At 65.2% G+C, this 27,983-nt stretch overlaps 1 protein-coding gene across 1 annotated transcript; it reads right to left on the bottom strand.

Moving 5' to 3' along the window:
* On the bottom strand, window positions 1-27,981 carry LOC140407281 (TCF3 fusion partner-like). Its single transcript, XM_072494892.1, has 5 exons — window positions 27,468-27,981; window positions 27,123-27,193; window positions 24,140-24,209; window positions 11,476-11,703; window positions 1-337 (listed from the first exon to the last, which is right to left on the bottom strand). Exons 1-5 carry the CDS (start codon window positions 27,732-27,734, stop codon window positions 203-205), a joined length of 771 nt encoding a protein of 256 aa, XP_072350993.1. The 5' UTR covers window positions 27,735-27,981; the 3' UTR covers window positions 1-202.
* Window positions 27,982-27,983: the final 2 nt, after the last annotated feature.

The following is a 27,983-nucleotide window of genomic DNA, read 5'->3' as shown; positions in this document are numbered from 1 at the left end:
TTCGCGGTGGAGAAATTTATTCATTTACTATTGAGAACCATTTGCGCAAGCATACATCTTCAATTCAATGTGAATTCCGCAGGCGAATGGAGTCTCGATCCTCCCTGCCCATGGACAGTCCCCATCAGGCAACGTTAGCGAGAATCGGAGATATTTCATTTGGTCACGAGTCTCCTCCCGATGGGATCCGGGCAGTCGGAATTCAGTCGAAGTCCGGGTAGGGCCCTGGGCTGGGATAGTCACTGTAAGCTGCCTTATCGTCTGGGCTCGCGGGTTGCCAACACTTCCCGAGAGTCTCGGTCACATCCCGGGGAGAGAGTTCCTCATCGCTACACTCCTGTGAGACGGCGAAACGGGAGGTATTACCAACAAACGGACGCCACTCCGATGGAGCCAAACCCCTTCCCGTTCACTCCCACTGTACACAATCCCAATGGAGCCAAACCCCTTCCCGTTCACTCCCACTGTACACAATCCCAATGGACCCAAACCCCTTCCCGTTCACTCCCACTCTACACAATCCCAATGGACCCAAACCCCTTCCCGTTCACTCCCACTGTACACAATCCCAATGGACCCAAACCCCTTCCCGTTCACTCCCACTCTACACAATCCCAATGGACCCAAACCCCTTCCCGTTCACTCCCACTCTACACAATCCCAATGGACCCAAACCCCTTCCAGTTCACTCCCACTCTACACAATCTCAATGGACACAAACCCCTTCCCGTTCACTCCCACTCTACACAATCCCAATGGACCCAAACCCCTTCCCGTTCACTCCCACTGTCCACAATCCCAATGGACCCAAACCCCTTCCCGTTCACTCCCACTGTCCACAATCCCAATGGACCCAAACCCCTTCCCGTTCACTCCCACTCTACACAATCCCAATGGACCCAAACCCCTTCCGTTCACTCCCACTGTACACAATCCCAATGGACCCAAACCCCTTCCCGTTCACTCCCACTCTACACAATCCCAATGGACCCAAACCCCTTCCCGTTCACTCCCACTCTACACAATCCCAATGGACCCAAACCCCTTCCCGTTCACTCCCACTGTACACAATCCCAATGGACCCAAACCCCTTCCCGTTCACTCCCACTCTACACAATCCCAATGGACCCAAACCCCTTCCCGTTCACTCCCACTGTGCACATTCTCAATGGACCCAAACCCCTTCCCATTCACGCCCACTCTGCACAATCCCAATGGACCCAAACCCCTTCCCGTTCACTCCCACTGTGCACAATCCCAATGGACCCAATCCCCTTCCTGTTCACTCCCACTCTGCACAATCCCAATGGACCCAAACCCCTTCCCGTTCACTCCCACTCTGCACAATCCCAATGGACCCAAACCCCTTCCCGTTCACTCCCACTGTACACAATCCCAATGGACCCAAACCCCTTCCCGTTCACTCCCACTCTACACAATCCCAATGGACCCAAACCCCTTCCCGTTCACTCCCACTCTACACAATCTCAATGGACCCAAACCCCTTCCCGTTCACTCCCACTCTACACAATCCCAATGGAACCAAACCCCTTCCCGTTCACTCCCACTGTGCACAATCCCAATGGACCCAATCCCCTTCCTGTTCACTCCCATTCTGCACAATCCCAATGGACCCAAACCCCTTCCCGTTCACTCCCACTCTGCACAATCCCAATGGACCCAAACCCCTTCCCGTTCACTCCCACTGTACACAATCCCAATGGACCCAAACCCCTTCCCGTTCACTCCCACTCTACACAATCCCAATGGACCCAAACCCCTTCCTGTTCACTCCCACTCTACACAATCTCAATGGACCCAAACCCCTTCCCGTTCACTCCCACTCTACACAATCCCAATGGAACCAAACCCCTTCCCGTTCACTCCCACTGTACACAATCCCAATGGACCCAAACCCCTTCCCGTTCACTCCCACTCTACACAATCCCAATGGACACAAACCCCTTCCCGTTCACTCCCACTGTACACAATCCCAATGGACCCAAACCCCTTCCCGTTCACTCCCACTGTACACAATCCCAATGGACCCAAACCCCTTCCTGTTCACTCCCACTGAACACAATCCCAATGGACCCAAACCACTTCCCGTTCACTCCCACTCTGCACAATCCCAATGGACCCAAACCCCTTCCCGTTCACTCCCACTGTCCACAATCCCAATGGACCCAAACCCCTTCCCGTTCACTCCCACTGTACACAATCCCAATGGACCCAAACCCCTTCCCGTTCACTCCCACTGTACACAATCCCAATGGACCCAAACCCCTTCCCGTTCACTCCCACTCTGCACAATCCCAATGGACCCAAACCCCTTCCCGTTCACTCCCACTGTACACAATCCCAATGGACCCAAACCCCTTCCCGTTCACTCCCACTGTCCACAATCCCAATGGACCCAAACCCCTTCCCATTCACTCCCACTGTCCACAATCCCAATGGACCCAAACCCCTTCCCGTACACTCCCAGTCTACACAATCCCAATGGACCCAAACCCCTTCCCGTTGACTCCCACTCTGCACAATCCCAATGGACCCAAACCCCTTCCCGTTCACTCCCACTCTGCACAATCCCAATGGACCCAAACCCCTTCCCGTTCACTCCCACTGTCCACAATCCCAATGGACCCAAACCCCTTCCCGTTCACTCCCACTGTACATATTCCCAATGGACCCAAACCCCTTCCCGTTCACTCCCACTGTACACAATCCCAATGGACCCAAACCCCTTCCCGTTCGCTCCCACTGTGCACAATCCCAATGGACCCGAACCCCTTCCCGTTCACTCCCACTGTACACAATCCCAATGGACCCAAACCCCTTCCCGTTCACTCCCACTGTACACAATCCCAATGGACCCAAACCCCTTCCCGTTTACTCCCACTGTCCACAACCCCAATGGACCCAAACCCCTTCCCGTTCACTCCCACTGTGCACAATCCCAATGGACCCAAACCCCTTCCCGTTCACTCCCACTGTCCACAATCCCAATGGACACAAACCCCTTCCCGTTCACTCCCACTGTGCACAATCCCAATGGACCCAAACCCCTTCCCGTTCACTCCCACTGTACACAATCCCAATGGACCCAAACCCCTTCCCGTTCCCTCCCACTGTGCACAATCCCAATGGACCCAAACCCCTTCCCGTTCACTCCCACTGTACACATTCCCAATGGACCCAAACCCCTTCCCGTTCACTCCCACTGTACACAATCCCAATGGACCCAAACCCCTTCCCGTTCACTCCCACTGTGCACAATCCCAATGGACCCGAACCCCTTCCCGTTCACTCCCACTGTACACAATCCCAATGGACCCAAACCCCTTCCCGTTCACTCCCACTGTACACAATCCCAATGGACCCAAACCCCTTCCCGTTTACTCCCACTGTCCACAACCCCAATGGACCCAAACCCCTTCCCGTTCACTCCCACTGTGCACAATCCCAATGGACCAAAACCCCTTCCCGTTCACTCCCACTCTACACAATCCCAATGGACCCAAATCCCTTCCCGTTCACTCCCACTGTGCACAATCCCAATGGACCCAAACCCCTTCCCGTTCACTCCCACTGTACACAATCCCAATGGACCCAAACCCCTTCCCGTTCACTCCCACTGTACACAATCCCAATGGACCCAAACCCCTTCCCGTTTACTCCCACTGTCCACAACCCCAATGGACCCAAACCCCTTCCCGTTCACTCCCACTGTGCACAATCCCAATGGACACAAACCCCTTCCCGTTCACTCCCACTCTACACAATCCCAATGGACCCAAATCCCTTCCCGTTCACTCCCACTGTGCACAATCCCAATGGACCCAAACCCCTTCCCGTTCACTCCCACTGTCCACAATCCCAATGGACACAAACCCCTTCCCGTTCACTCCCACTGTGCACAATCCCAATGGACCCAAACCCCTTCCCGTTCACTCCCACTGTACACAATCCCAATGGACCCAAACCCCTTCCCGTTCACTCCCACTGTCCACAATCCCAATGGACACAAACCCCTTCCCGTTCACTCCCACTGTGCACAATCCCAATGGACCCAAACCCCTTCCCGTTCACTCCCACTGTACACAATCCCAATGGACCCAAACCCCTTCCCGTTCACTCCCACTCTACACAATCCCAATGGACCCAAACCCCTTCCCGTTCACTCCCACTGTCCACAATCCCAATGGACACAAACCCCTTCCCGTTCACTCCCACTGTGCACAATCCCAATGGACCCAAACCCCTTCCCGTTCACTCCCACTGTACACAATCCCAATGGACCCAAACCCCTTCCCGTTCACTCCCACTCTACACAATCCCAATGGACACAAATCCCTTCCCGTTCACTCCCACTGTGCACAATCCCAATGGACCCAAACCCCTTCCCGTTCACTCCCACTGTACACAATCCCAATGGACCCAAACCCATTCCCGTTCACTCCCACTCTACACAATCCCAATGGACCCAAACCCCTTCCCGTTCACTCCCACTCTACACAATTCCAATGGACCCAAACCCCTTCCCGTTCACTCCCACTGTACACAATCGCAATGGACCCAAACCCCTTCCCGTTCACTCCCCCTACTCAATCCCAATGGACCCAAACCCCTTCCCGTTCACTCCCACTGTCCACAATCCCAGTGGGCCCAGTCCCAGTGGGCCCAGTCCCAGCGGGCCCCGTCCCAGTGGGCACCGTCCCAGCGGGCCCCGTCCCAGTGGGCCCAGTCCCAGTCCCAGCGGGCCCCGTCCCAGTGGGCCCCGTCCCAGTGGGCCCCGTCCCAGCGGGCCCCGTCCCAGTGGGCCCAGTCCCAGTCCCAGCGGGCCCCGTCCCAGTGGGCCCCATCCCAGCGGGCCCTGTCCCAGTGGGTCCAGTCCCAGTCCCAGCGGGCCCCGTCCCAGTGCGCCCTGTCCCAGTCCCAGCGGGCCCCGTCCCAGTGGGCCCTGTCCCCGTCCCAGTGGGCCCCGTCCCAGTGGGCCCTGTCCCAGTGGGCCCTGTCCCAGTGGGCCCCGTCCCAGTGGGCCCCGTCCCAGCGGGCCCCGTCCCAGTGGGCCCCGTCCCAGCGGGCCCCGTCCCAGCGGGCCCCGTCCCAGTGGGCCCGGTCCCAGTGGGCCCAGTCCCAGTCCCAGCGGGCCCCGTCCCAGTGGGCCCCGTCCCTGTCCCAGTAGGCCCCGTCCCAGTGGGCCCCGTCCCAGTGGGCCCCGTCCCAGTCCAGGCGGGCCCCGTCCCAGTGGGCCCTGTCCCAGTCCCAGCGGGCATCGTCCCAGTGGGCCCTGTCCCAGTCCCAGTGGGCCCCGTCCCAGTCCCAGTGGGCCCTGTCCCAGTGCCAGTGGGCCCCGTCCCAGTGGGCCCCGTCCCAGTCCCAGCGGGCCCCGTCCCAGTGGGCCCTGTCCCAGCGGGCCCCGTCCCAGCGGGCCCCGTCCCAGCGGGCCCCGTCCCAGTGGGCCCTGTCCCAGTGGGCCCAGTCCCAGTCCCAGTGGGCCCAGTCCCAGTCCCAGGGGGCCCCGTCCCAGCGGGCCCCGTCCCAGTGGGTCCAGTCCCAGTCCCAGTGGGCCCAGTCCCAGTCCCAGGGGGCCCCATCCCAGTGGGCCCCGTCCCAGTGGGCCCCGTCCCAGTGGGCCCAGTCCCCGTCCCAGTCCCAGGGGGACACGTCCCAGTGGGCCCCGTCCCAGCGGGCACATTCCCAGCGGACCCCGTCCCAGTGGGCCCCGTCGCAGTGGACCCAGTCCCAGTGGGCCCATTCCCAGTGGACCCAGTCCCAGCGGACCCAGTCCCAGCGGGCCCAGTCCCAGAGGGCCCAGTCCCAGTCCCAGTCCCAGTCCCAGTTCCAGCGGGCCCAGTCCCAGCGAGCCCAGTTCCAGCGGGCCCAGTCCCAGCGGGCCCAGTCCCAGCGGGCCCAGTCCCAGCGGGCCCAGTCCCAGCGGGCCCAGTCCCAGTGGGCCCAGTCCCAGCGGGCCTTGTCCCAGCGGGCCCAGTCCCAGTCCCAGCGGGCCCAGTCCCGGGGGGCCCAGTCCCAGCGGGCCCAGTCCCAGCGGGCCCAGTCCCAGCGGGCCCAGTCCCAGCGGGCCCAGTCCCAGTCCCAGCGGGCCCAGTCCCAGCGGGCCCAGTCCCAGCGGGCCCAGTCCCAGTCCCAGTGGGCCCAGTCCCAGTCCCAGTGGGCCCCGTCCCACCGGGCCCAGTCCCAGTCCCAGCGGGCCCCGTCCCAGCGGGCCCAGTCCCAGCGGGCCCAGTCCCAGTCCCAGTGGGCCCAGTCCCAGTCCCAGTGGGCCCCGTCCCACCGGGCCCAGTCCCAGTCCCAGTGGGCCCAGTCCCAGCGGGCCCAGTCCCAGTGGGCCCAGTCCCAGTCCCAGCGGGCCCAGTCCCAGTCCCAGCGGGCCCCGTCACAGCGGGCCCCGTCCCAGTGGGCCCAGTCCCAGTCCCAGCGGGCCCAGTCCCAGTCCCAGCGGGCCCCGTCCCAGTGGGCCCCGTCCCAGTGGGCCCAGTCCCAGCGGGCCCAGTCCCAGTCCCAGCGGGCCCCGTCCCAGTCCCAGCGGGCCCCGTCCCAGCGGGCCCCGTCCCAGCGGGCCCAGTCCCAGCGGGCCCAGTCCCAGCGGGCCCAGTCCCAGCGGGCCCAGTCCCAGCGGGCCCATTCCCAGCGGGCCCAGTCCCAGTCCCAGCGGGCCCAGTCCCAGTCCCAGCGGGCCCAGTCCCAGCGGGCCCCGTCCCAGGGGGCCCCGTCCCAGCGGGCCCCGTCCCAGCGGGCCCAGTCCCAGCGGGCCCAGTCCCAGCGGCCCAGTCCCAGCGGGCCCAGTCCCAGTCCCAGCGGGCCCAGTCCCAGCGGGCCCAGTCCCAGCGGGCCCAGTCCCAGTCCCAGCGGGCCCAGTCCCAGCGGGCCCAGTCCCAGAGGGCCCAGTCCCAGTCCCAGTGGGCCCCGTCCCAGCGGGCCCAGTCCCAGCGGGCCCAGTCCCAGCGGGCCCAGTCCCAGTCCCAGCGGGCCCAGTCCCAGCGGGCCCAGTCCCAGTCCCAGCGGGCCCAGTCCCAGCGGGCCCAGTCCCAGTCCCAGCGGGCCCAGTCCCAGCGGGCCCAGTCCCAGTCCCAGCGGGCCCAGTCCCAGCGGGCCCAGTCCCAGTCCCAGCGGGCCCAGTCCCAGTCCCAGCGGGCCCAGTCCCAGTCCCAGCGGGCCCAGTCCCAGCGGGCCCAGTCCCAGTCCCAGCGGGCCCAGTCCCAGCGGGCCCAGTCCCAGTCCCAGCGGGCCCAGTCCCAGCGGGCCCAGTCCCAGCGGGCCCAGTCCCTGCGGGCCCAGTCCCAGTCCCAGCGGGCCCAGTCCCAGCGGGCCCAGTCCCAGTCCCAGCGGGCCCAGTCCCAGCGTGCCCAGTCCAGCGTGCCCAGTCCCAGCGGGCCCAGTCCCAGCGGGCCCAGTCCCAGCGGGCCCAGTCCCAGTGGGCCCAGTCCCAGCGGGCCCAGTCCCAGCGGGCCCAGTCCCAGTCCCAGCGGGCCCAGTCCCAGCGGGCCCAGTCCCAGTGGGCCCAGTCCCAGTGGGCCCAGTCCCAGCGGGCCCAGTCCCAGCGGGCCCAGTCCCAGCGGGCCCAGTCACAGTGGGCCCAGTCCCAGTGGGCCCAGTCCCAGCGGGCCCAGTCCCAGTCCCAGCGGGCCCAGTCCCAGCGGGCCCAGTCACAGTCCCAGCGGGCCCAGTCCCAGCGGGCCCAGTCCCAGCGGGCCCAGTCCCTGCGGGCCCAGTCCCAGTCCCAGCGGGCCCAGTCCCAGCGGGCCCAGTCCCAGTCCCAGCGGGCCCAGTCCCAGCGTGCCCAGTCCCAGCGGGCCCAGTCCCAGTCCCAGCGGGCCCAGTCCCAGCGTGCCCAGTCCCAGCGTGCCCAGTCCCAGCGGGCCCAGTCCCAGCGGGCCCAGTCCCAGTGGGCCCAGTCCCAGCGGGCCCAGTCCCAGCGGGCCCAGTCCCAGTCCCAGCGGGCCCAGTCCCAGTGGGCCCAGTCCCAGTGGGCCCAGTCCCAGCGGGCCCAGTCCCAGCGGGCCCCGTCCCAGTCCCAGCGGGCCCAGTCCCAGCGGGCCCAGTCCCAGTCCCAGCGGGCCCAGTCCCAGTCCCAGCGGGCCCAGTCCCAGTCCCAGCGGGCCCAGTCCCAGTGGGCCCAGTCCCAGCGGGCCCAGTCCCAGCGGACCCCGTCCCACCGGGCCCAGTCCCAGCGGGCCCAGTCCCAGCGGGCCCAGTCCCAGCGGGCCCCCGTCCCAGTCCCAGCGGGCCCCGTCCCAGCGGGCCCAGTCCCAGCGGGCCCAGTCCCAGCGGGCCCAGTCCCAGCGGGCCCCGTCCCAGTCCCAGCGGGCCCAGTCCCAGCGGGCCCCGTCCCAGTCCCAGCGGGCCCCGTCCCAGCGGGCCCAGTCCCAGCGGGCCCCGTCCCAGCGGGCCCCGTCCCAGCGGGCCCCGTCCCAGTCCCAGCGGGCCCAGTCCCAGTCCCAGCGGGCCCAGTCCCAGCGGGCCCAGTCCCAGCGGGCCCAGTCCCTGCGGGCCCAGTCCCAGTCCCAGCGGGCCCAGTCCCAGCGGGCCCAGTCCCAGTCCCAGCGGGCCCAGTCCCAGCGTGCCCAGTCCCAGCGTGCCCAGTCCCAGCGTGCCCAGACCCAGCGGGCCCAGTCCCAGCGGGCCCAGTCCCAGCGGGCCCAGTCCCAGCGGGCCCAGTCCCAGTGGGCCCAGTCCCAGCGGGCCCAGTCCCAGCGGGCCCAGTCCCAGTCCCAGCGGGCCCAGTCCCAGTGGGCCCAGTCCCAGTGGGCCCAGTCCCAGTGGGCCCAGTCCCAGTGGGCCCAGTCCCAGCGGGCCCAGTCCCAGCGGGCCCAGTCCCAGCGGGCCCAGTCACAGTGGGCCCAGTCCCAGTGGGCCCAGTCCCAGCGGGCCCAGTCCCAGTCCCAGCGGGCCCAGTCCCAGCGGGCCCAGTCCCAGTCCCAGCGGGCCCAGTCCCAGCGTGCCCAGTCCCAGCGGGCCCAGTCCCAGTCCCAGCGTGCCCAGTCCCAGCGTGCCCAGTCCCAGCGGGCCCAGTCCCAGCGGGCCCAGTCCCAGTGGGCCCAGTCCCAGCGGGCCCAGTCCCAGTCCCAGCGGGCCCAGTCCCAGTGGGCCCAGTCCCAGTGGGCCCAGTCCCAGCGGGCCCAGTCCCAGCGGGCCCCGTCCCAGTCCCAGCGGGCCCAGTCCCAGCGGGCCCAGTCCCAGTCCCAGCGGGCCCAGTCCCAGTCCCAGCGGGCCCAGTCCCAGTGGGCCCAGTCCCAGCGGGCCCAGTCCCAGCGGACCCCGTCCCACCGGGCCCAGTCCCAGCGGGCCCAGTCCCAGCGGGCCCAGTCCCAGCGGGCCCAGTCCCAGCGGGCCCAGTCCCAGCGGGCCCCGTCCCAGTCCCAGCGGGCCCCGTCCCAGCGGGCCCAGTCCCAGCGGGCCCAGTCCCAGCGGGCCCAGTCCCAGCGGGCCCCGTCCCAGTCCCAGCGGGCCCAGTCCCAGCGGGCCCCGTCCCAGTCCCAGCGGGCCCCGTCCCAGCGGGCCCAGTCCCAGCGGGCCCCGTCCCAGCGGGCCCCGTCCCAGCGGGCCCCGTCCCAGCGGGCCCCGTCCCAGTCCCAGCGGGCCCAGTCCCAGTCCCAGCGGGCCCAGTCCCAGCGGGCCCAGTCCCTGCGGGCCCAGTCCCAGTCCCAGCGGGCCCAGTCCCAGCGTGCCCAGTCCCAGCGTGCCCAGTCCCAGCGGGCCCAGTCCCAGCGGGCCCAGTCCCAGCGGGCCCAGTCCCAGTGGGCCCAGTCCCAGCGGGCCCAGTCCCAGTCCCAGCGGGCCCAGTCCCAGTGGGCCCAGTCCCAGTGGGCCCAGTCCCAGCGGGCCCAGTCCCAGCGGGCCCAGTCCCAGCGGGCCCAGTCCCAGTCCCAGCGGGCCCAGTCCCAGCGGGCCCCAGTCCCAGCGGGCCCAGTCCCTGCGGGCCCAGTCCCAGTCCCAGCGGGCCCAGTCCCAGCGGGCCCAGTCCCAGTCCCAGCGGGCCCAGTCCCAGCGTGCCCAGTCCCAGCGGGCCCAGTCCCAGTCCCAGCGGGCCCAGTCCCAGCGTGCCCAGTCCCAGCGGGCCCAGTCCCAGCGGGCCCAGTCCCAGTGGGCCCAGTCCCAGCGGGCCCAGTCCCAGCGGGCCCAGTCCCAGTCCCAGCGGGCCCAGTCCCAGTGGGCCCAGTCCCAGTGGGCCCAGTCCCAGCGGGCCCAGTCCCAGCGGGCCCCGTCCCAGTCCCAGCGGGCCCAGTCCCAGCGGGCCCAGTCCCAGTCCCAGCGGGCCCAGTCCCAGTCCCAGCGGGCCCAGTCCCAGTCCCAGCGGGCCCAGTCCCAGTGGGCCCAGTCCCAGCGGGCCCAGTCCCAGCGGACCCCGTCCCACCGGGCCCAGTCCCAGCGGGCCCAGTCCCAGCGGGCCCAGTCCCAGCGGGCCCAGTCCCAGCGGGCCCCGTCCCAGTCCCAGCGGGCCCCGTCCCAGCGGGCCCCGTCCCAGCGGGCCCAGTCCCAGCGGGCCCAGTCCCAGCGGGCCCCGTCCCAGTCCCAGCGGGCCCAGTCCCAGCGGGCCCCGTCCCAGTCCCAGCGGGCCCCGTCCCAGCGGGCCCAGTCCCAGCGGGCCCCGTCCCAGCGGGCCCCGTCCCAGTGGGCCCAGTCCCAGTGGGCCCAGTCCCAGCGGGCCCCGTCCCAGCGGGCCCAGTCCCAGCGGGCCCCGTCCCAGTCCCAGCGGGCCCAGTCCCAGCGGGCCCAGTCCCAGCGGGCCCCTGTCCCAGCGGGCCCAGTCCCAGCGGGCCCAGTCCCAGCGGGCCCAGTCCCAGCGGGCCCAGTCCCAGCGGGCCCAGTCCCAGCGGGCCCCGTCCCAGCGGGCCCAGTCCCAGCGGGCCCAGTCCCAGCGGGCCCAGTCCCAGCGGGCCCTGTCCCAGCGGGCCCAGTCCCAGCGGGCCCAGTCCCAGTCCCAGCGGACCCAGTCCCAGCGGGCCCCGTCCCAGCGGGCCCAGTCCCAGCGGGCCCCGTCCCAGCGGGCCCCGTCCCAGCGGGCCCAGTCCCAGCGGGCCCCGTCCCAGCGGGCCCCGTCCCAGCGGGCCCAGTCCCAGCGGGCCCCGTCCCAGCGGGCCCTGTCCCAGCGGGCCCTGTCCCAGCGGGCCCCGTCCCAGCGGGCCCCGTCCCAGCGGGCCCAGTCCCAGCGGGCCCCGTCCCAGCGGGCCCCGTCCCAGCGGGCCCAGTCCCAGCGGGCCCCGTCCCAGCGGGCCCCGTCCCAGCGGGCCCAGTCCCAGCGGGCCCCGTCCCAGCGGGCCCCGTCCCAGCGGGCCCAGTCCCAGCGGGCCCCGTCCCAGCGGGCCCCGTCCCAGCGGGCCCAGTCCCAGCGGGCCCAGTCCCAGCGGGCCCAGTCCCAGCGGGCCCAGTCCCAGCGGGCCCCGTCCCAGCGGGCCCAGTCCCAGCGGGCCCAGTCCCAGCGGGCCCCGTCCCAGCGGGCCCTGTTCGTACCTGCTTGATCTGGTCGTGTGTCAGCAGGTAGAACGGACTGTACTGCCGCTTGACGCCTGGTAGAGGATCTCTCTCTTCCTTAATTCTCTTCCTCTTGACGCTGCTCCCCTCGCTGGGCATGGGGCTACTGGCCCCCTGAGGCCTGGCCGCCTGCCCGTCTGGTCCGTCCATCAGGCCGCCTGGCCCCACGTCGCCGAGCAGGCCCTCCTCCGCCGGGCATCCAGCTTCCTGCGGGCACACAAGGAGCAACGTCCCCCAGTCACATCACCGCCTGCAGGTCAGAAACCAGCACCTTACTCCCCCCGTCCTCACCCCCCCCCGTCCTCACCCCCCCCCGTCCTCACCCCCCCGTCCACATCCCCCCCCTCACCCCCCCCCCCTCATCCCCCCCCGTCCTCACCCCCCGCCCCCCCCCCCCATCGCCCCCCGTCCTCACCCCCCCGTCCCCCCCCCCCTCATCCCCCCCCGTCCTCACCCCCCCGTCCTCACCCCCCCCCCGTCCTCACCCCCCCCGTCCTCACCCCCCCCCGTCCTCACCCCCCCCCGTCCTCACCCCCCCCCGTCCTCACCCCCCCCCCGTCCTCACCCCCCCCCCGTCCTCACCCCCCCCGCCCTCACCCCCCCCCCCGTCCTCACCCCCCCCCGTCCTCACCCCCCCGTCGTCACCCCCCCCCCCCGTCCACATCCCCCCCCGTCCTCACCACCCCCCCCCCCCGTCCTCACCCCCCCCCGTCCTCACCCCCCCCCGGCCTCATCCCCCCCCGGCCTCACCCCCCCCGTCCACCCCCCCCCTCATCCCCTCCCCCCCCGTCCTCACCCCCCCGTCCTCACCCTCCCCCGTCCTCACCCCCCCCCGTCCTCACCCCCCCCCCGTCCTCACCCCCCGTCCTCACCCCCCCCGTCCACATCCCCCCCCTCACCCCCCCCGTCCCCACCCCCCCGTCCTCATCACCCCCCCCCTGTCCTCACCCCCCCGTCCTCACCCCCCCCGTCCTCACCCCCCCCGTCCTCATCCCCCCGTCCTCACCCCCCCGTCCTCACCCCCCCGTCCTCACCCCCCCGTCCTCACCCCCCCGTCCTCATCCCCCCGTCCACATCACCCCCCCCCCCGTCCCCACCCCCCCGTCCTCATCACCCCCCCCCTGTCCTCACCCCCCCGTCCTCACCCACCCCGTCCTCACCCCCCCCCGTCCTCACCCCCCCCGTCCTCACCCCCCCCCGTCCTCACCCCCCCCGTCCTCACCCCCCCCCGTCCTCACCCCCCCCGTCCTCACCCCCCCGTCCTCACCCCCCCGTCCTCACCCCCCCGTCCTCATCCCCCCGTCCACATCACCCCCCCCCCCCGTCCTCACCCCCCCCCGTCCTCACCCCCCCCGTCCACATCACCCCCCCCCGTCCTCACCCCCCCCCGTCCTCACCCCCCCCCGTCCTCACCCCCCCCGTCCTCACCCCCCCCCGTCCTCACCCCCCCGTCCTCACCCGCCCGTCCTCAACCCCCCCCAACCCCTTCCCCCCGTCCTCACCCCCCCCGTCCTCACCCCCCCCGTCCTCACCCCCCCCCGTCCTCACCCCCCCCGTCCTCACCCCCCCGTCCTCACCCCCCCGTCCTCACCCCCCCGTCCTCATCCCCCCGTCCACATCACCCCCCCCCCCGTCCTCACCCCCCCCCGTCCTCACCCCCCCCGTCCACATCACCCCCCCCCGTCCTCACCCCCCCCCGTCCTCACCCCCCCCCGTCCTCACCCCCCCCGTCCTCACCCCCCCCCCGTCCTCACCCCCCCGTCCTCACCCGCCCGTCCTCAACCCCCCCCAACCCCTTCCCCCCGTCCTCACCCCCCCCCGTCCTCACCCCCCCCCGTCCTCACCCCCCGCCCCCCCCCCCCCGTCCACATCCCCCCCCCTCAACCCCCCCGTCCTCACCCCCCCGTCCTCACCCCCCCCCCCCGTCCTCACCCCCCCCCGTCCTCACTCCCCCCGTCCTCACCCCCTCCCCCCGTCCTCACCCCCCCGTCCTCACCCCCCGCCCCCCCCCCCGTCCACATCCTCCCCCCTCAACCCCCCCCCCTCAACCCCCCCGTCCTCACCCCCCCCCGTCCTCACCCCCCCCGTCCTCACCCCCCCCCCGTCCTCACCCCCCCGTCCACATCCCCCCCCTCAACCCCCCCCCTCAACCCCCCCGTCCTCACCCCCCGTCCTCACCCCCCCCGTCCCCCCCCCCTCATCCCCCCCGTCCTCACCCCCCCCCCCCCCCCTCATCCCCCCCCCCCCTCATCATCCCCCCCCCGTCCTCACCCCCCCCGTCCTCACCCCCCCCGTCCTCACCCCCCCCCCCCCCCCCCCCCGTCCACATCCCCCCCCCCCGGTCCTCATCCCCCCCCCCGTCCACATCCCCCCGCCCCGTCCCCATCCCCCCCCCGTCCTCACCGCCCCCCCCCCCGTCCTCATCCCTCCCTCGCCCCCTCCCTCCCTATCTCTGTAACCTCCTCTAGCCCCTACAATTCCCATCCTCCTGTTCAAATCCCTCCCTCGCTCCCTCCCTCCCTATCTCTGTAACCTCCTCCAGCCCCTACAATTCCCATCCTCCTGTTCAAATCCCTCCCTCGCTCCCTCCCTCCCTCTCTCTGTAACCTCCTCCAGCCCCTACAATTCCCATCCTCCTGTTCAAATCCCTCCCTCCCTCCCTATCTCTGTAACCTCCTCCAGCCCCTACAATTCTCATCCTCCTGTTCAAATCCCTCCCTCGCTCCCTCCCTATCTCTGTCACCTCCTCCAGCCCCTACAATTCTCATCCTCCTGTTCTAATCCCTCCCTCCCCCCCTCCCTATCTCTGTAACCTCCTCCAGCCCCTACAATTCTCATCCTCCTGTTCAAATCCCTCCCTCCCTCCCTATCTCTGTAACCTCCTCCAGCCCCGACAATTCTCATCCTCCTGTTCAAATCCCTCCCTCCCTCCCTATCCCTGTAACCTCCTCCAGACCCGACAATTCCCATCCTCCTGTTCAAATCCCTCCCTCCCTCCCTATCTCTGTAACCTCCTCCAGCCCCTACAATTCCCATCCTCCTGTTCAAATCCCTCCCTCGCTCCCTCCCTCCCTATCTCTGTAACCTCCTCCAGCCCCTACAATTCCCATCCTCCTGTTCAAATCCCTCCCTGCCTATCTCTGTAACCTCCTCCAGCCCCTACTATTCTCATCCTCCTGTTCAAATCCCTCCCTCGCTCCCTCCCTCCCTATCTCTGTAACCTCCTCCAGCCCCTACAATTCCCATCCTCCTGTTCAAATCCCTCCCTCCCCATCTCTGTAACCTCCTCCAGCCCCTACAATTCTCATCCTCCTGTTCAAATCCCTCCCTCGCCCACTCCCTCCCTATCTCTGTAACCTCCTCCAGCCCCTACAATTCTCATCCTCCTGTTCAAATCCCTCCCTCGCCTCCCTCCCTCCCTATCTCTGTAACCTCCTCCAGCCCCTACAATTCGCATCCTCCTGTTCAAATCCCTCCCTCCCTCGATATCTCTGTAACCACCTCCAGCCCCTACAATTCTCATCCTCCTGTTCAAATCCCTCCCTCGCTCCCTCCCTCCCTATCTCTGTAACCTCCTCCAGCCCCTACAATTCCCATCCTCCTGTTCAAATCCCTCCCTCCCTATCTCTGTAACCTTCTCCAGCCCCTACAATTCTCATCCTCCTGTTCAAATCCCTCCCTCGCTCCCTCCCTCCCTATCTCTGTAACCTCCTCCAGCCCCTACAATTCCCATCCTCCTGTTCAAATCCCTCCCTCCCTCCCTATCTCTGTAACCTCCTCCAGCCCCTACAATTCCCATCCTCCTGTTCAAATCCCTCCCTCGCTCCCTCCCTCCCTATCTCTGTAACCTCCTCCAGCCCCTACAATTCTCATCCTCCTGTTCAAATCCCTCCCTCCCTCCCTATCTCTGTAACCTCCTCCAGCCCCTACAATTCCCATCCTCCTGTTCAAATCCCTCCCTCGCTCCCTCCCTCCCTATCTCTGTAACCTCCACCAGCCCCTACAATTCCCATCCTCCTGTTCAAATACCTCCCTCCCTCCCTATCTCTGTAACCTCCTCCAGCCCCTACAATTCTCATCCTCCTGTTCAAATCCCTCCCTCCCTATCTCTGTAACCTCCTCCAGCCCCTACAATTCTCATCCTCCTGTTCAAATCCCTCCCTCGCTCCCTCCCTCCCTATCTCTGTAACCTCCTCCAGCCCCTACAATTCCCATCCTCCTGTTCAAATCCCTCCCTCGCTCCCTCCCTCCCTATCTCTGTAACCTCCTCCAGCCCCTACAATTCCCATCCTCCTGTTCAAATCCCTCCCTCCCTATCTCTGTAACCTCCTCCAGCCCCTACAATTCCCATCCTCCTTTTCAAATCCCTCCCTCCCTATCTCTGTAACGTCCCCCAGCCCCTACAATTCCCATCCTCCTGTTCAAATCCCTCCCTCCCTATCTCTGTAACCTCCTCCAGCCCCTACAATTCTCATCCTCCTGTTCAAATCCCTCCCTCCCTATCTCTGTAACCTTCTCCAGCCCCTACAATTCCCATCCTCCTGTTCAAATCCCTGCCTCGCCCCCTCCCTCCCAATCTCTGTAACCTCCTCCAGCCCCTACAATTCTCATCCTCCTGTTCAAATCCCTCCCTCCCTATCTCTGTAATCTCCTCCAGCCCCTACAATTCTCATCCTCCTGTTCAAATCCCTCCCTCCCAATCTCTGTAACCTCCTCCAGCCCCTACAATTCTCATCCTCCTGTTCAAATCCCTCCCTCCCTATCTCTGTAATCTCCTCCAGCCCCTACAATTCTCATCCTCCTGTTCAAATCCCTGCCTCGCCCCCTCCCTCCCTATGTCTGTAACCTCCTCCAGCCCCTACAATTCTCATCCTCCTGTTCAAATGCCTCCCTCGCCCCCCTCCCTATCTCTGTAACCTCCTCCAGCCCCTACAATTCTCATCCTCCTGTTCAAATCCCTCCCTCCCTCCCTCCCTATCTCTGTAACCTCCTCCAGCCCCGACAATTCTCATCCTCTTCAAATCCCTCCCTCGCCCCCTTCCCTATCTCTGTAACCTCCTCCAGCCCCTACAATTCTCATCCTCCTCTTCAAATCCCTCCCTCGCTCCCTCCCTCCCTATCTCTGTAACCTCCTCCAGCCCCTACAATTCTCATCCTCCTGTTCAAATCCCTCCCTCGCTCCCTCCCTCCCTATCTCTGTAACCTCCTCCAGCCCCTACAATTCCCATCCTCCTGTTCAAATCCCTCCCTCCCTCCCTATCTCTGTAACCTCCTCCAGCCCCGACAATTCCCATCCTCCTGTTCAAATCCCTCCCTCCCTCCCTATCTCTGTAACCTCCTCCAGCCCCTACAATTCCCATCCTCCTGTTCAAATCCCTCCCTCCCTCCCTATCTCTGTAACCTCCTCCAGCCCCTACAATTCCCATCCTCCTGTTCAAATCCCTCCCTCGCCCCCCCTCCCTCCCTATCTCGGTAACCTCCTCCAGCCCCTACAATTCCCATCCTCCTGTTCAAATCCCTCCCTCGCCCCCTATCCCTGTAACCTCCTCCAGCCCCTACAATTCTCATCCTCCTGTTCAAATCCCTCCCTCCCTCCCTATATCTGTAACCTCCTCCAGCCCCTACAATTCCCATCCTCCTGTTCAAATCCCTCCCTCGCCCCCCTCCCTCCCTATCCCTGTAACCTCCTCCAGCCCCTACAATTCACATCCTCCTGTTCAAATCCCTCCCTCGCCCCCCCTCCCTCCCTATCCCTGTAACCTCCTCCAGCCCCGACAATTCCCATCCTCCTGTTCAAATCCCTCCCTCCCTCCCTATCTCTGTAACTTCCTCCAGCCCCTACAATTCCCATCCTCCTGTTCAAATCCCTCCCTCCCTCCCTATCTCTGTAACCTCCTCCAGCCCCTACAATTCTCATCCTCCTGTTCAAATCCCTCCCTCCCTCCCTCCCTATCTCTGTAACCTCCTCCAGCCCCTACAATTCCCATCCTCCTGTTCAAATCCCTCCCTCGCCCCCCCCTCCCTCCCTATCCCTGTAACCTCCTCCAGCCCATACAATTCTCATCCTCCTGTTCCAATCCCTCCCTCGCCCCCTCCCTCCCTATCTCTGTAACCTCCTCCAGCCCCTACAATTCTCATCCTCCTGTTCCAATCCCTCCCTCGCCCCCTCCCTCCCTATCTCTGTAACCTCCTCCAGCCCCTACAATTCCCATCCTCCTGTTCCAATCCCTCCCTCCCTCCCTATCTCTGTAACCTCCTCCAGCCCCTACAATTCTCATCCTCCTCTTCAAATCCCTGCCTCCCTCCCTCCCTATCTCTGTAACCTCCTCCAGCCCCTACAATTCTCATCCTCCTCTTCAAATTTCTCCCTCCCTCCCTCCCTCCCTATCTCTGTAACCTCCTCCAGCCCCCACAATTCCCATCCTCCTGTTCAAATCCCTCCCTCGCTCCCTCCCTATCTCTGTAACCTCCTCCAGCCCCTACAATTCCCACCTCCTGTTCAAATCCCTCCCTCGCCACCTCCCTCCCTATCTCTCTAACCTTCTCCAGCCCCTGCAATTCCCACCTCCTGTTCAAATCCCTCCCTCGCACCCTCGCTCCCTATCTCTGTAACCTCCTCCAGCCCCTACAATTCCCATCCTCCTGTTCAAATCCCTCCCTCCCTCCCTATCTCTGTAACCTCCTCCAGCCCCTACAATTCCCATCCTCCTGTTCAAATCCCTCCCTCGCCCCCCCTCCCTATCCCTGTAACCTCCTCCAGCCCCTACAATTCCCATCCTCCTGTTCAAATCCCTCCCTCGCTCCCTCCCTATCTCTGTAACCTCCTCCAGCCCCTACAATTCCCACCTCCTGTTCAAATCCCTCCCTCGCCACCTCCCTCCCTATCTCTCTAAACTCCTCCAGCCCCTGCAATTCCCACCTCCTGTTCAAATCCCTCCCTCCCTCCCTCCCTCCCTATCTCTGTAACCTCCTTCAGCCCCAACAATACCCATCCTCCTGTTCAAATCCCTCCCTCGCCCCCCTCCCTCCCTGTCTCTGTAACCTCCTCCAGCCCCTACAATTCCCACCTCCTGTTCAAATCCCTCCCTCGCCACCTCCCTCCCTATCTCTCTAACCTCCTACAGCCCCGACAATTCCCACCTCCTGTTCAAATCCCTCCCTCCCCCTCCCTCCCTATCTCTGTAACCTCCTGCAGACCCTACAACTCTCATCCTCCTGTTCAAACCCCTCCCTCCCTATCTCTGTAACCTCCTCCAGCCCCTACAATTCTCATCCTCCTGTTCAAATCCCTCCCTCGCTCCCTCCCTATCTCTGTAACCTCCTCCAGCCCCTACAATTCCCATCCTCCTGTTCAAATCCCTCCCTCGCCCCCCTCCCTCCCTATCTCTGGAACCTCCTCCAGCCCCTACAATTCCCATCCTCCTCTTCAAATACCTCCCTCCCTCCCTATCTCTGTAACCTCCTCCAGCCTCTACAATTCCCATCCTCCTGTTCAAATCCCTCCCTCCCTCCCTATCTCTGTAACCTCCTCCAGCTCCTACAATTCTCATCCTCCTGTTCAAATCCCTCCCTCCCTCCCTCTCTCTGTAACCTCCTCCAGCCCCTACAATTCTCATCCTCCTGTTCAAATCCGTCCCTCGTCACCTCCCTCCCTATCTCTGTAACCTCCTCCAGTCCCTACAATTCTCATCCTCTTCAAATCCCTCCTCGCCACCTCCCTCCCTATCTCTGTAACCTCCTCCAGCCCCTACAATTCCCATCCTCCTGTTCAAATCCCTCCCTCCCTCCCTATCTCTGTAACCTCCTCCAGCCCCTACAATTCCCATCCTCCTGTTCAAATCCCTCCCTCGCTCCCTATCTCTGTAACCTCCTCCAGCCCCTACAATACCCATCCTCCTGTTCAAATCCCTCCCTCGCCACCTCCCTCCCTATCTCTGTAACCTCCTCCAGCCCCTACAATTCCCATCCTCCTGTTCAAATCCCTCCCTCCCTATCTCTGTAACCTCCTCCAGCCCCTTACAATTCCCATCCTCCTGTTCAAATACCTCCCTCCCTCCCTATCTCTGTAACCTCCTCCAGCCCCTACAATTCTCATCCTCCTGTTCAAACCCCGCCCTCCCTCCCTATCTCTGTAATCTCCTCCAGCCCCTACAATTCTCATCCTCCTGTTCAAATCCCTCCCTCGCTCCCTCCCTATCTCTGTAACCTCCTCCAGCCCCTACAATTCTCATCCTCCTGTTCAAATCCCTCCCTCGCCCCCCTCCCTCCCTATTTCTGTAACCTCCTCCAGCCCCTACAATTCCCATCCTCCTGTTCAAATCACTCCCCTCTCTTCCTATCTCTGTAACCTCCTCCAGCCCCTACAATTCCGATCCTCCTATTCAAATCCCTCCCTCCCTCCCTATCTCTGTAACCTCCTCCAGCCCCTACAATTCTCATCCTTCTGTTCAAATCCCTCCCTCGCCCCCTCCCCTCCCTATCTCTGTAACCTCCTCCAGCCCCTACAATTCTCATCCTCCTGTTCAAATCACTCCCTCACTCCCTCTTGCTCGTCTCTCGCTCCTCTTCCCCGTCTCTCGCTCCCTCTTCCCCGTCTCTCGCTCCCTCTTCCCCCGTCTCTCGCGTCCCCTCTTCCCCGTCTCTCGCTCCCTCTTCCCGTCTCTCGCTCCTCTTCCCCGTCTCTCGCTCCCTCTTCCCCGTCTCTCGCTCCCTCTTCCCCGTCTCTCGCTCCCTCTGCCCCGTCCTCTCGCTCCCTCTGCCCCCGTCTCTCGCTCCCTCTTCCCCGTCTCTCGCTCCCTCTTCCCCCGTCTCTCGCTCCCTCTTCCCCGTCTCTCGCTCCCTCTTCCCCGTCTCTCGCTCCTCTTCCCCGTCTCTCGCTCCCTCTTCCCCCGTCTCTCGCTCCCTCTTCCCCGTCTCTCGCTCCCTCTTCCCCGTCTCTCGCTCCCTCTTCCCCGTCTCTCGCTCCCTCTTCCCCGTCTCTCGCTCCCTCTTCCCCGTCTCTCGCTCCCTCTTCCCCGTCTCTCGCTCCCTCTTCCCCGTCTCTCGCTCCCTCTTCCCCGTCTCTCGCCCCCTCTTCCCCGTCTCTCGCCCCCTCTTCCCCGTCTCTCGCCCCCTCTTCCCCGTCTCTCGCTCCCTCTTCCCCGTCTCTCGCTCCCTCTTCCCCGTCTCTCGCTCCTCTTCCCCGGTCTCTCGCTCCCTCTCCCCCGTCTCTCGCTCCCTCTTCCCCGTCTCTCGCTCCCTCTTCCCCGTCTCTCGCTCCCTCTTCCCCGTCTCTCGCTCCCTCTTCCCCGTCTCTCGCTCACCTCTTCCCCGTCTCTCGCTCCCTCTTCCCCGTCTCTCGCTCCCTCTTCCCCGTCTCTCGCTCCCTCTTCCCCGTCTCTCGCTCCCTCTTCCCCGTCTCTCGCTCCCTCTTCCCCGTCTCTCGCTCCCTCTTCCCCGTCTCTCGCTCCCTCCTCCTAGTCTCTCGCTCCCTCTTCCCCGTCTCTCGCTCCCTCTTCCCCGTCTCTCTCGCTCCCTCTTCCCCGTCTCTCTCTCTCCCTCTTCCCCGTCTCTCGCTCCCTCTTCCCCGTCTCTCTCGCTCCCTCTTCCCCGTCTCTCTCTCTCCCTCTTCCCCGTCTCTCGCTCCCTCTTCCCCGTCTCTCGCTCCCTCTTCCCCGTCTCTCGCTCCCTCTTCCCCGTCTCGCTCCCTCTTCCCCGTCTCCTCGCTCCCTCTTCCCCGTCTCTCGCTCCCTCTTCCCCGTCTCTCGCTCCCTCTTCCCCGTCTCTCTCGCTCCCTCTTCCCGTCTCTCTCGCTCCCTCTTCCCCGTCCTCTCGCTCCCTCTTCCCCGTCTCTCGCTCCCTCTTCCCCCGTCTCTCTCTCCCTCTTCCCCGTCTCTCGCTCCCTCTTCCCCGTCTCTCGCTCCCTCTTCCCCCGTCTCTCGCTCCCTCTTCCCCGTCTCTCGCTCCCTCTTCCCCGTCTCTCGCTCCCTCTTCCCCGTCTCTCGCTCCCTCTTCCCCGTCTCTCGCTCCCTCTTCCCCGTCTCTCGCTCCCTCTTCCCCGTCTCTCGCTCCCTCTTCCCCGTCTCTCGCTCCCTCTTCCCCGTCTCTCGCTCCCTCCTCCCCGTCTCTCGCTCCCTCCTCCCCGTCTCTCGCTCCCTCCGCCCCGTCTCTCGCTCCCTCCTCCCCGTCTCTCGCTCCCTCTTCCCCGTCTCTCGCTCCCTCTTCCCCGTCTCTCGCTCCCTCTTCCCCGTCTCTCGCTCCCTCCTCCCCGTCTCTCGCTCCCTCCTCCCCGTTCTCTCGCTCCTCTTCCCCGTCTCTCGCTCCCTCTTCCCCGTCTCTCGCTCCCTCTTCCCCCGTCTCTCGCTCCCTCTTCCCCCGTCTCTCGCTCCCTCTTCCCCGTCTCTCGCTCCCTCTTCCCCGTCTCTCGCTCCCTCTTCCCCGTCTCTCGCTCCCTCTTCCCCGTCTCTCGCTCCCTCTTCCCCGTCCTCTCGCTCCCTCTTCCCCCGTCTCTCGCTCCCTCTTCCCCGTCTCTCGCTCCCTCTTCCCCGTCTCTCGCTCCCTCCTCCTAGTCTCTCGCTCCCTCTTCCCCGTCTCTCGCTCCCTCTTCCCCGTCTCTCTCGCTCCCTCTTCCCCGTCTCTCTCTCTCCCTCTTCCCCGTCTCTCGCTCCCTCTTCCCCGTCTCTCTCGCTCCCTCTTCCCCGTCTCTCTCTCTCCCTCTTCCCCGTCTCTCGCCTCCCTCTTCCCCGTCTCTCGCTCCCTCTTCCCCCGTCTCTCGCTCCCTCTTCCCCGTCTCTCGCTCCCTCTTCCCCGTCTCTCTCGCTCCCTCTTCCCCGTCTCTCTCTCTCCCTCTTCCCCGTCTCTCTCGCTCCCTCTTCCCCGTCTCTCTCGCTCCCTCTTCCCCGTCTCTCTCTCTCCCTCTTCCCCGTCTCTCGCTCCCTCTTCCCCGTCTCTCGCTCCCTCTTCCCCGTCTCTCGCTCCCTCTTCCCCGTCTCTCGCTCCCTCTTCCCCGTCTCTCGCTCCCTCTTCCCCGTCTCTCGCTCCCTCTTCCCCCGTCTCTCGCTCCCTCTTCCCCGTCTCTCTCGCTCCCTCTTCCCCGTCTCTCTCGCTCCCTCTTCCCCGTCTCTCGCTCCCCTCTTCCCCGTCTCTCGCTCCCTCTCCCCGTCTCTCGCTCCCTCTTCCCCGTCTCTCGCTCCCTCTTCCCCGTCTCTCGCTCCCTCTTCCCCGTCTCTCGCTCCCTCTTCCCCGTCTCTCGCTCCCTCTTCCCCGTCTCTCCGCTCCCTCTTCCCCGTCTCTCGCTCCCTCTTCCCCGTCTCTCGCTCCCTCTTCCCGTCTCTCGCTCCCTCTTCCCCGTCTCTCGCTCCCTCTTCCCCGTCTCTCGCTCCCTCTTCCCCCGTCTCTCGCTCCCTCTTCCCCGTCTCTCGCTCCCTCTTCCCCGTCTCTCGCTCCCTCCTTCCCCGTCTCTCGCTCCCTCCTGCCCCGTCTCTCGCTCCCTCTTCCCCGTCTCTCGCTCCCTCTTCCCCCGTCTCTCGCTCCCTCTTCCCCGTCTCTCGCTCCCTCTTCCCCGTCTCTCGCTCCCTCTTCCCCGTCTCTCGCTCCCTCTTCCCCGTCTCTCGCTCCCTCTTCCCCGTCTCTCGCTCCCTCTTCCCCGTCTCTCGCTCCCTCTTCCCCGTCTCTCGCTCCCTCTTCCCCGTCTCTCGCTCCCTCTTCACCGTCTCTCGCTCCCTCTTCCCCGTCTCTCGCTCCCTCTTTCCCCGTCTCTCGCTCCCTCTTCCCCGTCCCTCTCTCGCTCCCTCTTCCCCGTCCCTCTCTCGCTCCCTCTTCCCCGTCTCTCGCTCCCTCTTCCCCGTCTCTCGCTCCCTCTTCCCCGTCTCTCGCTCCCTCTTCCCCGTCTCTCGCTCCCTCTTCCCCGTCTCTCGCTCCCTCTGCCCCGTCTCTCGCTCCCTCTGCCCCGTCTCTCGCTCCCTCTGCCCCGTCTCTCGCTCCCTCTTCCCCGTCTCTCGCTCCCTCTTCCCCCGTCTCTCGCTCCCTCTTCCCCGTCTCTCGCTCCCTCTTCCCCGTCTCTCGCTCCCTCTTCCCCGTCTCTCGCTCCCTCTTCCCGTCTCTCGCTCCCTCTTCCCCGTCTCTCGCTCCCTCTTCCCCGTCTCTCGCTCCCTCTTCCCCGTCTCTCGCTCCCTCTTCCCCGTCTCTCGCTCCCTCTTCCCCGTCTCTCGCTCCCTCTTTCCCGTCTCTCCCTCCCTCTTCCCCCCGTCTCTCGCTCCCTCCTCCCCGTCTCTCGCTCCCTCTTCCCCGTCTCTCTCTCTCCCTCTTCCCCGTCTCTCGCTCCCTCTTCCCCGTCTCTCGCTCCCTCTTCCCCGTCTCTCGCTCCCTCTTCCCCGTCTCTCGCTCCCTCTTCCCCCGTCTCTCGCTCCCTCTCCCCGTCTCTCGCTCCCTCTTCCCCGTCTCTCGCTCCCTCTTCCCCGTCTCTCGCTCCCTCTTCCCCGTCTCTCGCTCCCTCTTCCCCGTCTCTCGCTCCCTCTTCCCCGTGGAGGTGGGGCGGGAGAACGTCGCTAGCTCTGTAACGCAAACAGGCTCGAGGGGCTGATTGGTCCTCCTCCCGTGCCTCCAGTTCCTGAATGAACGTCAGGACGGTTATGACTCATTTAAAACGGCTGGGGTCGGGTCTTACCTCGAGGAGGATAGTGAGCTGTGCCGATCTGTAGCTGTCACCGTGACAATCTAACGACTTCATTAAAAACCTAACAAAACACAAATTAAAATATTAGCTTCATGAAAACCCTCTGACAGTGCGGCACTCCCTCAGTACTGACACTCTGACAGTGCGGCACTCCCTCAGTACTGACACTCTGACAGTGCGGCACTCCCTCAGTACTGACACTCTGACAGTGCAGCACCCCCTCAGTACTGACCCTCTGACAGTGCGGCACTCCCTCAGTACTGACACTCTGACAGTGCAGCACTCCCTCAGTACTGACACTCTGACAGTGCAGCACTCCCTCCGTACTGACCCTCTGACAGTGCGGCACTCCCTCAGTACTGACCCTCTGACAGTGCGGCTCTCCCTCAGTACTGACCCTCTGACAGTGCAGCACTCCCTCAGTACTGACCCTCTGGCAGTGCGGCACTCCCTCAGTACTGACACTCTGACAGTGCGGCACTCCCTCAGTACTGACCCTCTGACAGTGCGGCACTCCCTCAGTACTGACCCTCTGACAGTGCGGCGCTCCCTCAGTACTGACCCTCTGACAGTGCGGCACTCCCTCAGTACTGACACTCTGACAGTGCAGCACTCCCTCCGTACTGACCCTCTGACAGTGCGGCACTCCCTCAGTACTGACCCTCTGACAGTGCGGCTCTCCCTCAGTACTGACCCTCTGACAGTGCAGCACTCCCTCAGTACTGACCCTCTGACAGTGCGGCACTCCCTCAGTACTGACCCTCTGACAGTGCGGCACTCCCTCAGTACTGACCCTCTGACAGTGCGGCACTCCCTCAGTACTGACCCTCTGACAGTGCGGCTCTCCCTCAGTACTGACCCTCTGACAGTGCAGCACTCCCACAGTACTGACCCTCTGACAGGGCAGCACTCCCTCAGTACTGACCCTCTGACAGTGCGGCACTCCCACAGTACTGAACCTCTGACAGTGCGGCACTCCCTCAGTACTGACCCTCTGACAGTGCAGCACTCCCTCAGTACTGACCCTCTGACAGTGCGGCACTCCCTCAGTACTGACCCTCTGACAGTGCGGGACTCCCTCAGTACTGACCCTCTGACAGTGCGGCACTCCCTCAGTACTGACCCTCTGACAGTGCGGCACTCCCTCAGTACTGACCCTCTGACAGTGCGGCACTCCCTCAGTACTGACCCTCTGACAGTGCGGCACTCCCTCAGTACTGACCCTCTGACAGTGCGGCGCTCCCTCAGTACTGACCCTCTGACAGTGCGGCACTCCCTCAGTACTGACCCTCTGACAGTGCAGCACTCCCTCAGTACTGACCCTCTGAGAGTGCGGCACTCCCTCAGTACTGACCCTCTGACAGTGCGGCACTCCCTCAGTACTGACCCTCTGACAGTGCGGCACTCCCTCAGTACTGACCCTCCGACAGTGCAGCGCTCCCTCAGTACTGGCACCGGGGGGAGTGTCGGCGTGGATTATGGAGCTCAAATCCTAGAGTATATACATCTCCCTCCGACAGTGCGGCGCTCCCTCAGTACTGGCACCGGGGGGAGTGTCGGCGTGGATTATGGAGCTCAAATCCTAGAGTATAGACATCTCCCTCAGACAGTGCGGCGCTCCCTCAGTACTGGCACCGGGGGGAGTGTCGGCGTGGATTATGGAGCTCAAATCCTAGAGTATATACATCTCCCTCCGACAGTGCGGCGCTCCCTCAGTACTGGCACCGGGGGGAGTGTCGGCCTGGATTATGGAGCTCAAATCCTAGAGTATAGACATCTACCTCCGACAGTGCAGCGCTCCCAGTACTGGCACCTGGGGGAGTGTGGGCCTGGATTATAGCGCTCAAATCCTAGAGTATATACATCTCCCTCAGACAGTGCGGCGCTCCCTCAGTACTGGCACCGGGGGGAGTGTCGGCCTGGATTATAGCGCTCAAATCCTAGAGTATATACATCTCCCTCAGACAGTGCGGCGCTCCCTCAGTACTGGCACCGTGGGGAGTGTCGGCCTGGATTATAGCACTCAAATCCTAGAGTATAGACATCTCCCTCCGACAGTGCAGCGCTCCCTCAGTACTGGCACCGGGGGGAGTGTCGGCCTGGATTATGGAACTCAAATCCTAGAGTATATACATCTCCCTCCGACAGTGCAGCGCTCCCTCAGTACTGGCACCGGGGGGAGTGTGGGCCTGGATTATGGAGCTCAAATCCTAGAGTATAGACATCTCCCTCCGACAGTGCAGCGCTCCCTCAGTACTGGCACCGGGGGGAGTGTCGGCCTGGATTATGGAACTCAAATCCTAGAGTATAGACATCTCCCTCAGACAGTGCAGCGCTCCCTCAGTACTGGCACCGGGGGGAGTGTCGGCCTGGATTATGGAACTCAAATCCTAGAGTATATACATCTCCCTCCGACAGTGCAGCGCTCCCTCAGTACTGGCACCGGGGGGAGTGTCGGCCTGGATTATGGAGGTCAAATCCTAGAGTATAGACATCTCCCTCCGACAGTGCAGCGCTCCCTCAGTACTGGCACCGGGGGGAGTGTGGGCCTGGATTATGGAGCACAAATCCTAGAGTATATACATCTACCCCCGACAGTGCAGCGCTCCCTCAGTACTGGCACCGGGGGGAGTGTCGGCCTGGGTTATGGAGCTCAAATCCTAGAGTATATACATCTCCCTCCGACAGTGCGGCGCTCCCTCAGTACTGACACCGGGGGGTGTGTCGGCCTGGATTATGGAGCTCAAATCCTAGAGTATATACATCTACCTCCGACAGTGCAGCGCTCCCTCAGTACTGGCACCGGGGGGAGTGTCGGCCTGGATTATGGAGCTCAAATCCTAGAGTATATACATCTCCCTCCGACAGTGCGGCGCTCCCTCAGTACTGGCACCGGGGGGAGTGCCGGCCTGGATTATGGAGCTCAAATTGCCGATCAGGAGGCTGATTTCGCCTCTCTCTCTCTCTCACTGACCTCCGCTCTTTCTTTAACCGCTGCGTTATCTTTTTGACGTACTCCAGTCTGTTGAGCAGCATGTCGTTGACCTGCGTGGGGGGGGGGGGAGTGAAATTGGGAGGTTAGAGACGCAGGAAGACAACGTCGCGTTGCACCCCTTCCTCCCCGTCAGCCCCCTCCCCGTAAACCCCCCCCCCCCCCGTCTCTCTATCCCAGCCCATTCCCACTTCCACGTGGGGGGGGGGGGGGGCCGGGTAGCGCGGTGGTTAGCACTGTCGCTTCACTGCTCCCGGGATGCGCGCAACCCCCCCCCCCCCTCCTCCCCGGCACGTCAACGGGCGGTGGGGGGGCGGGTCCCATTACCGACTCCATCTCCCGGCAGCGACGCTGCAGGGCCCGGTGCTTGCGCCGGTCGCGTTCCTGGCGCAGGCGCCGGGCGGCCCCGTCCTCCTCCTCCTCCTCCTCGCCCCCCTCGTCCTCGTCCTCGCCGCCCGCCTCCTCGTGCACGGCCGCGCCGAACTCCAGCTCCTGCTCCGGCTCGCTCTCCAGGATGGTGCCGCCGAACAGCGGGGGCAGGGCCAGCTCCGAGCCGCAGGGGCCGGCGAAGTCGTCGATGCCCACCGCCGCCATGTCTCCCCAGCCCCCCCGCCCGCCGGGCGAGAGTAGACCCTTCCCCTGGGTTCGGAGCGTGGGCGGGGCGCGTGGGCGGTCCCAACCGGGCCTCGGGGCGGCCCCGGGGTCCGACCGGCCGAACCGGCCAATGGGGACGCGGGATCGGGCGGGTTCAGGCGGCCATCTTGGCCGGGCTCAGGCGGCCATCTTGGCCGGGGTTGGCGACTCCGATCGGGCTGGGGGTGGGGGGCTGCTGAGGGGGTGGAA

This window comes from Scyliorhinus torazame, unplaced genomic scaffold, assembly GCF_047496885.1.
Source record: "Scyliorhinus torazame isolate Kashiwa2021f unplaced genomic scaffold, sScyTor2.1 scaffold_1432, whole genome shotgun sequence".
NCBI classification, from domain to species: domain Eukaryota; kingdom Metazoa; phylum Chordata; class Chondrichthyes; order Carcharhiniformes; family Scyliorhinidae; genus Scyliorhinus; species Scyliorhinus torazame.
Note: the sequence above shows the minus strand (reverse complement) of the source record. Positions and strands in the feature narration are given on the sequence as shown.

Bases quoted from the DNA above. Each gene is read 5' to 3' on its own strand.
- LOC140407281 (XM_072494892.1), bottom strand. From the start codon at position 27,734: ATGGCGGCGGTGGGCATCGACGACTTCGCCGGCCCCTGCGGCTCGGAG. The intron at 11,704-24,139 runs GTAAGACCCGAC...GTGTGCCCGCAG, and splicing joins AGCTCACTATCCTCCTCGAG to GAAGCTGGATGCCCGGCGGA. The intron at 338-11,475 runs GTACGAACAGGG...GCCGTCTCACAG, and splicing joins CACACGACCAGATCAAGCAG to GAGTGTAGCGATGAGGAACT.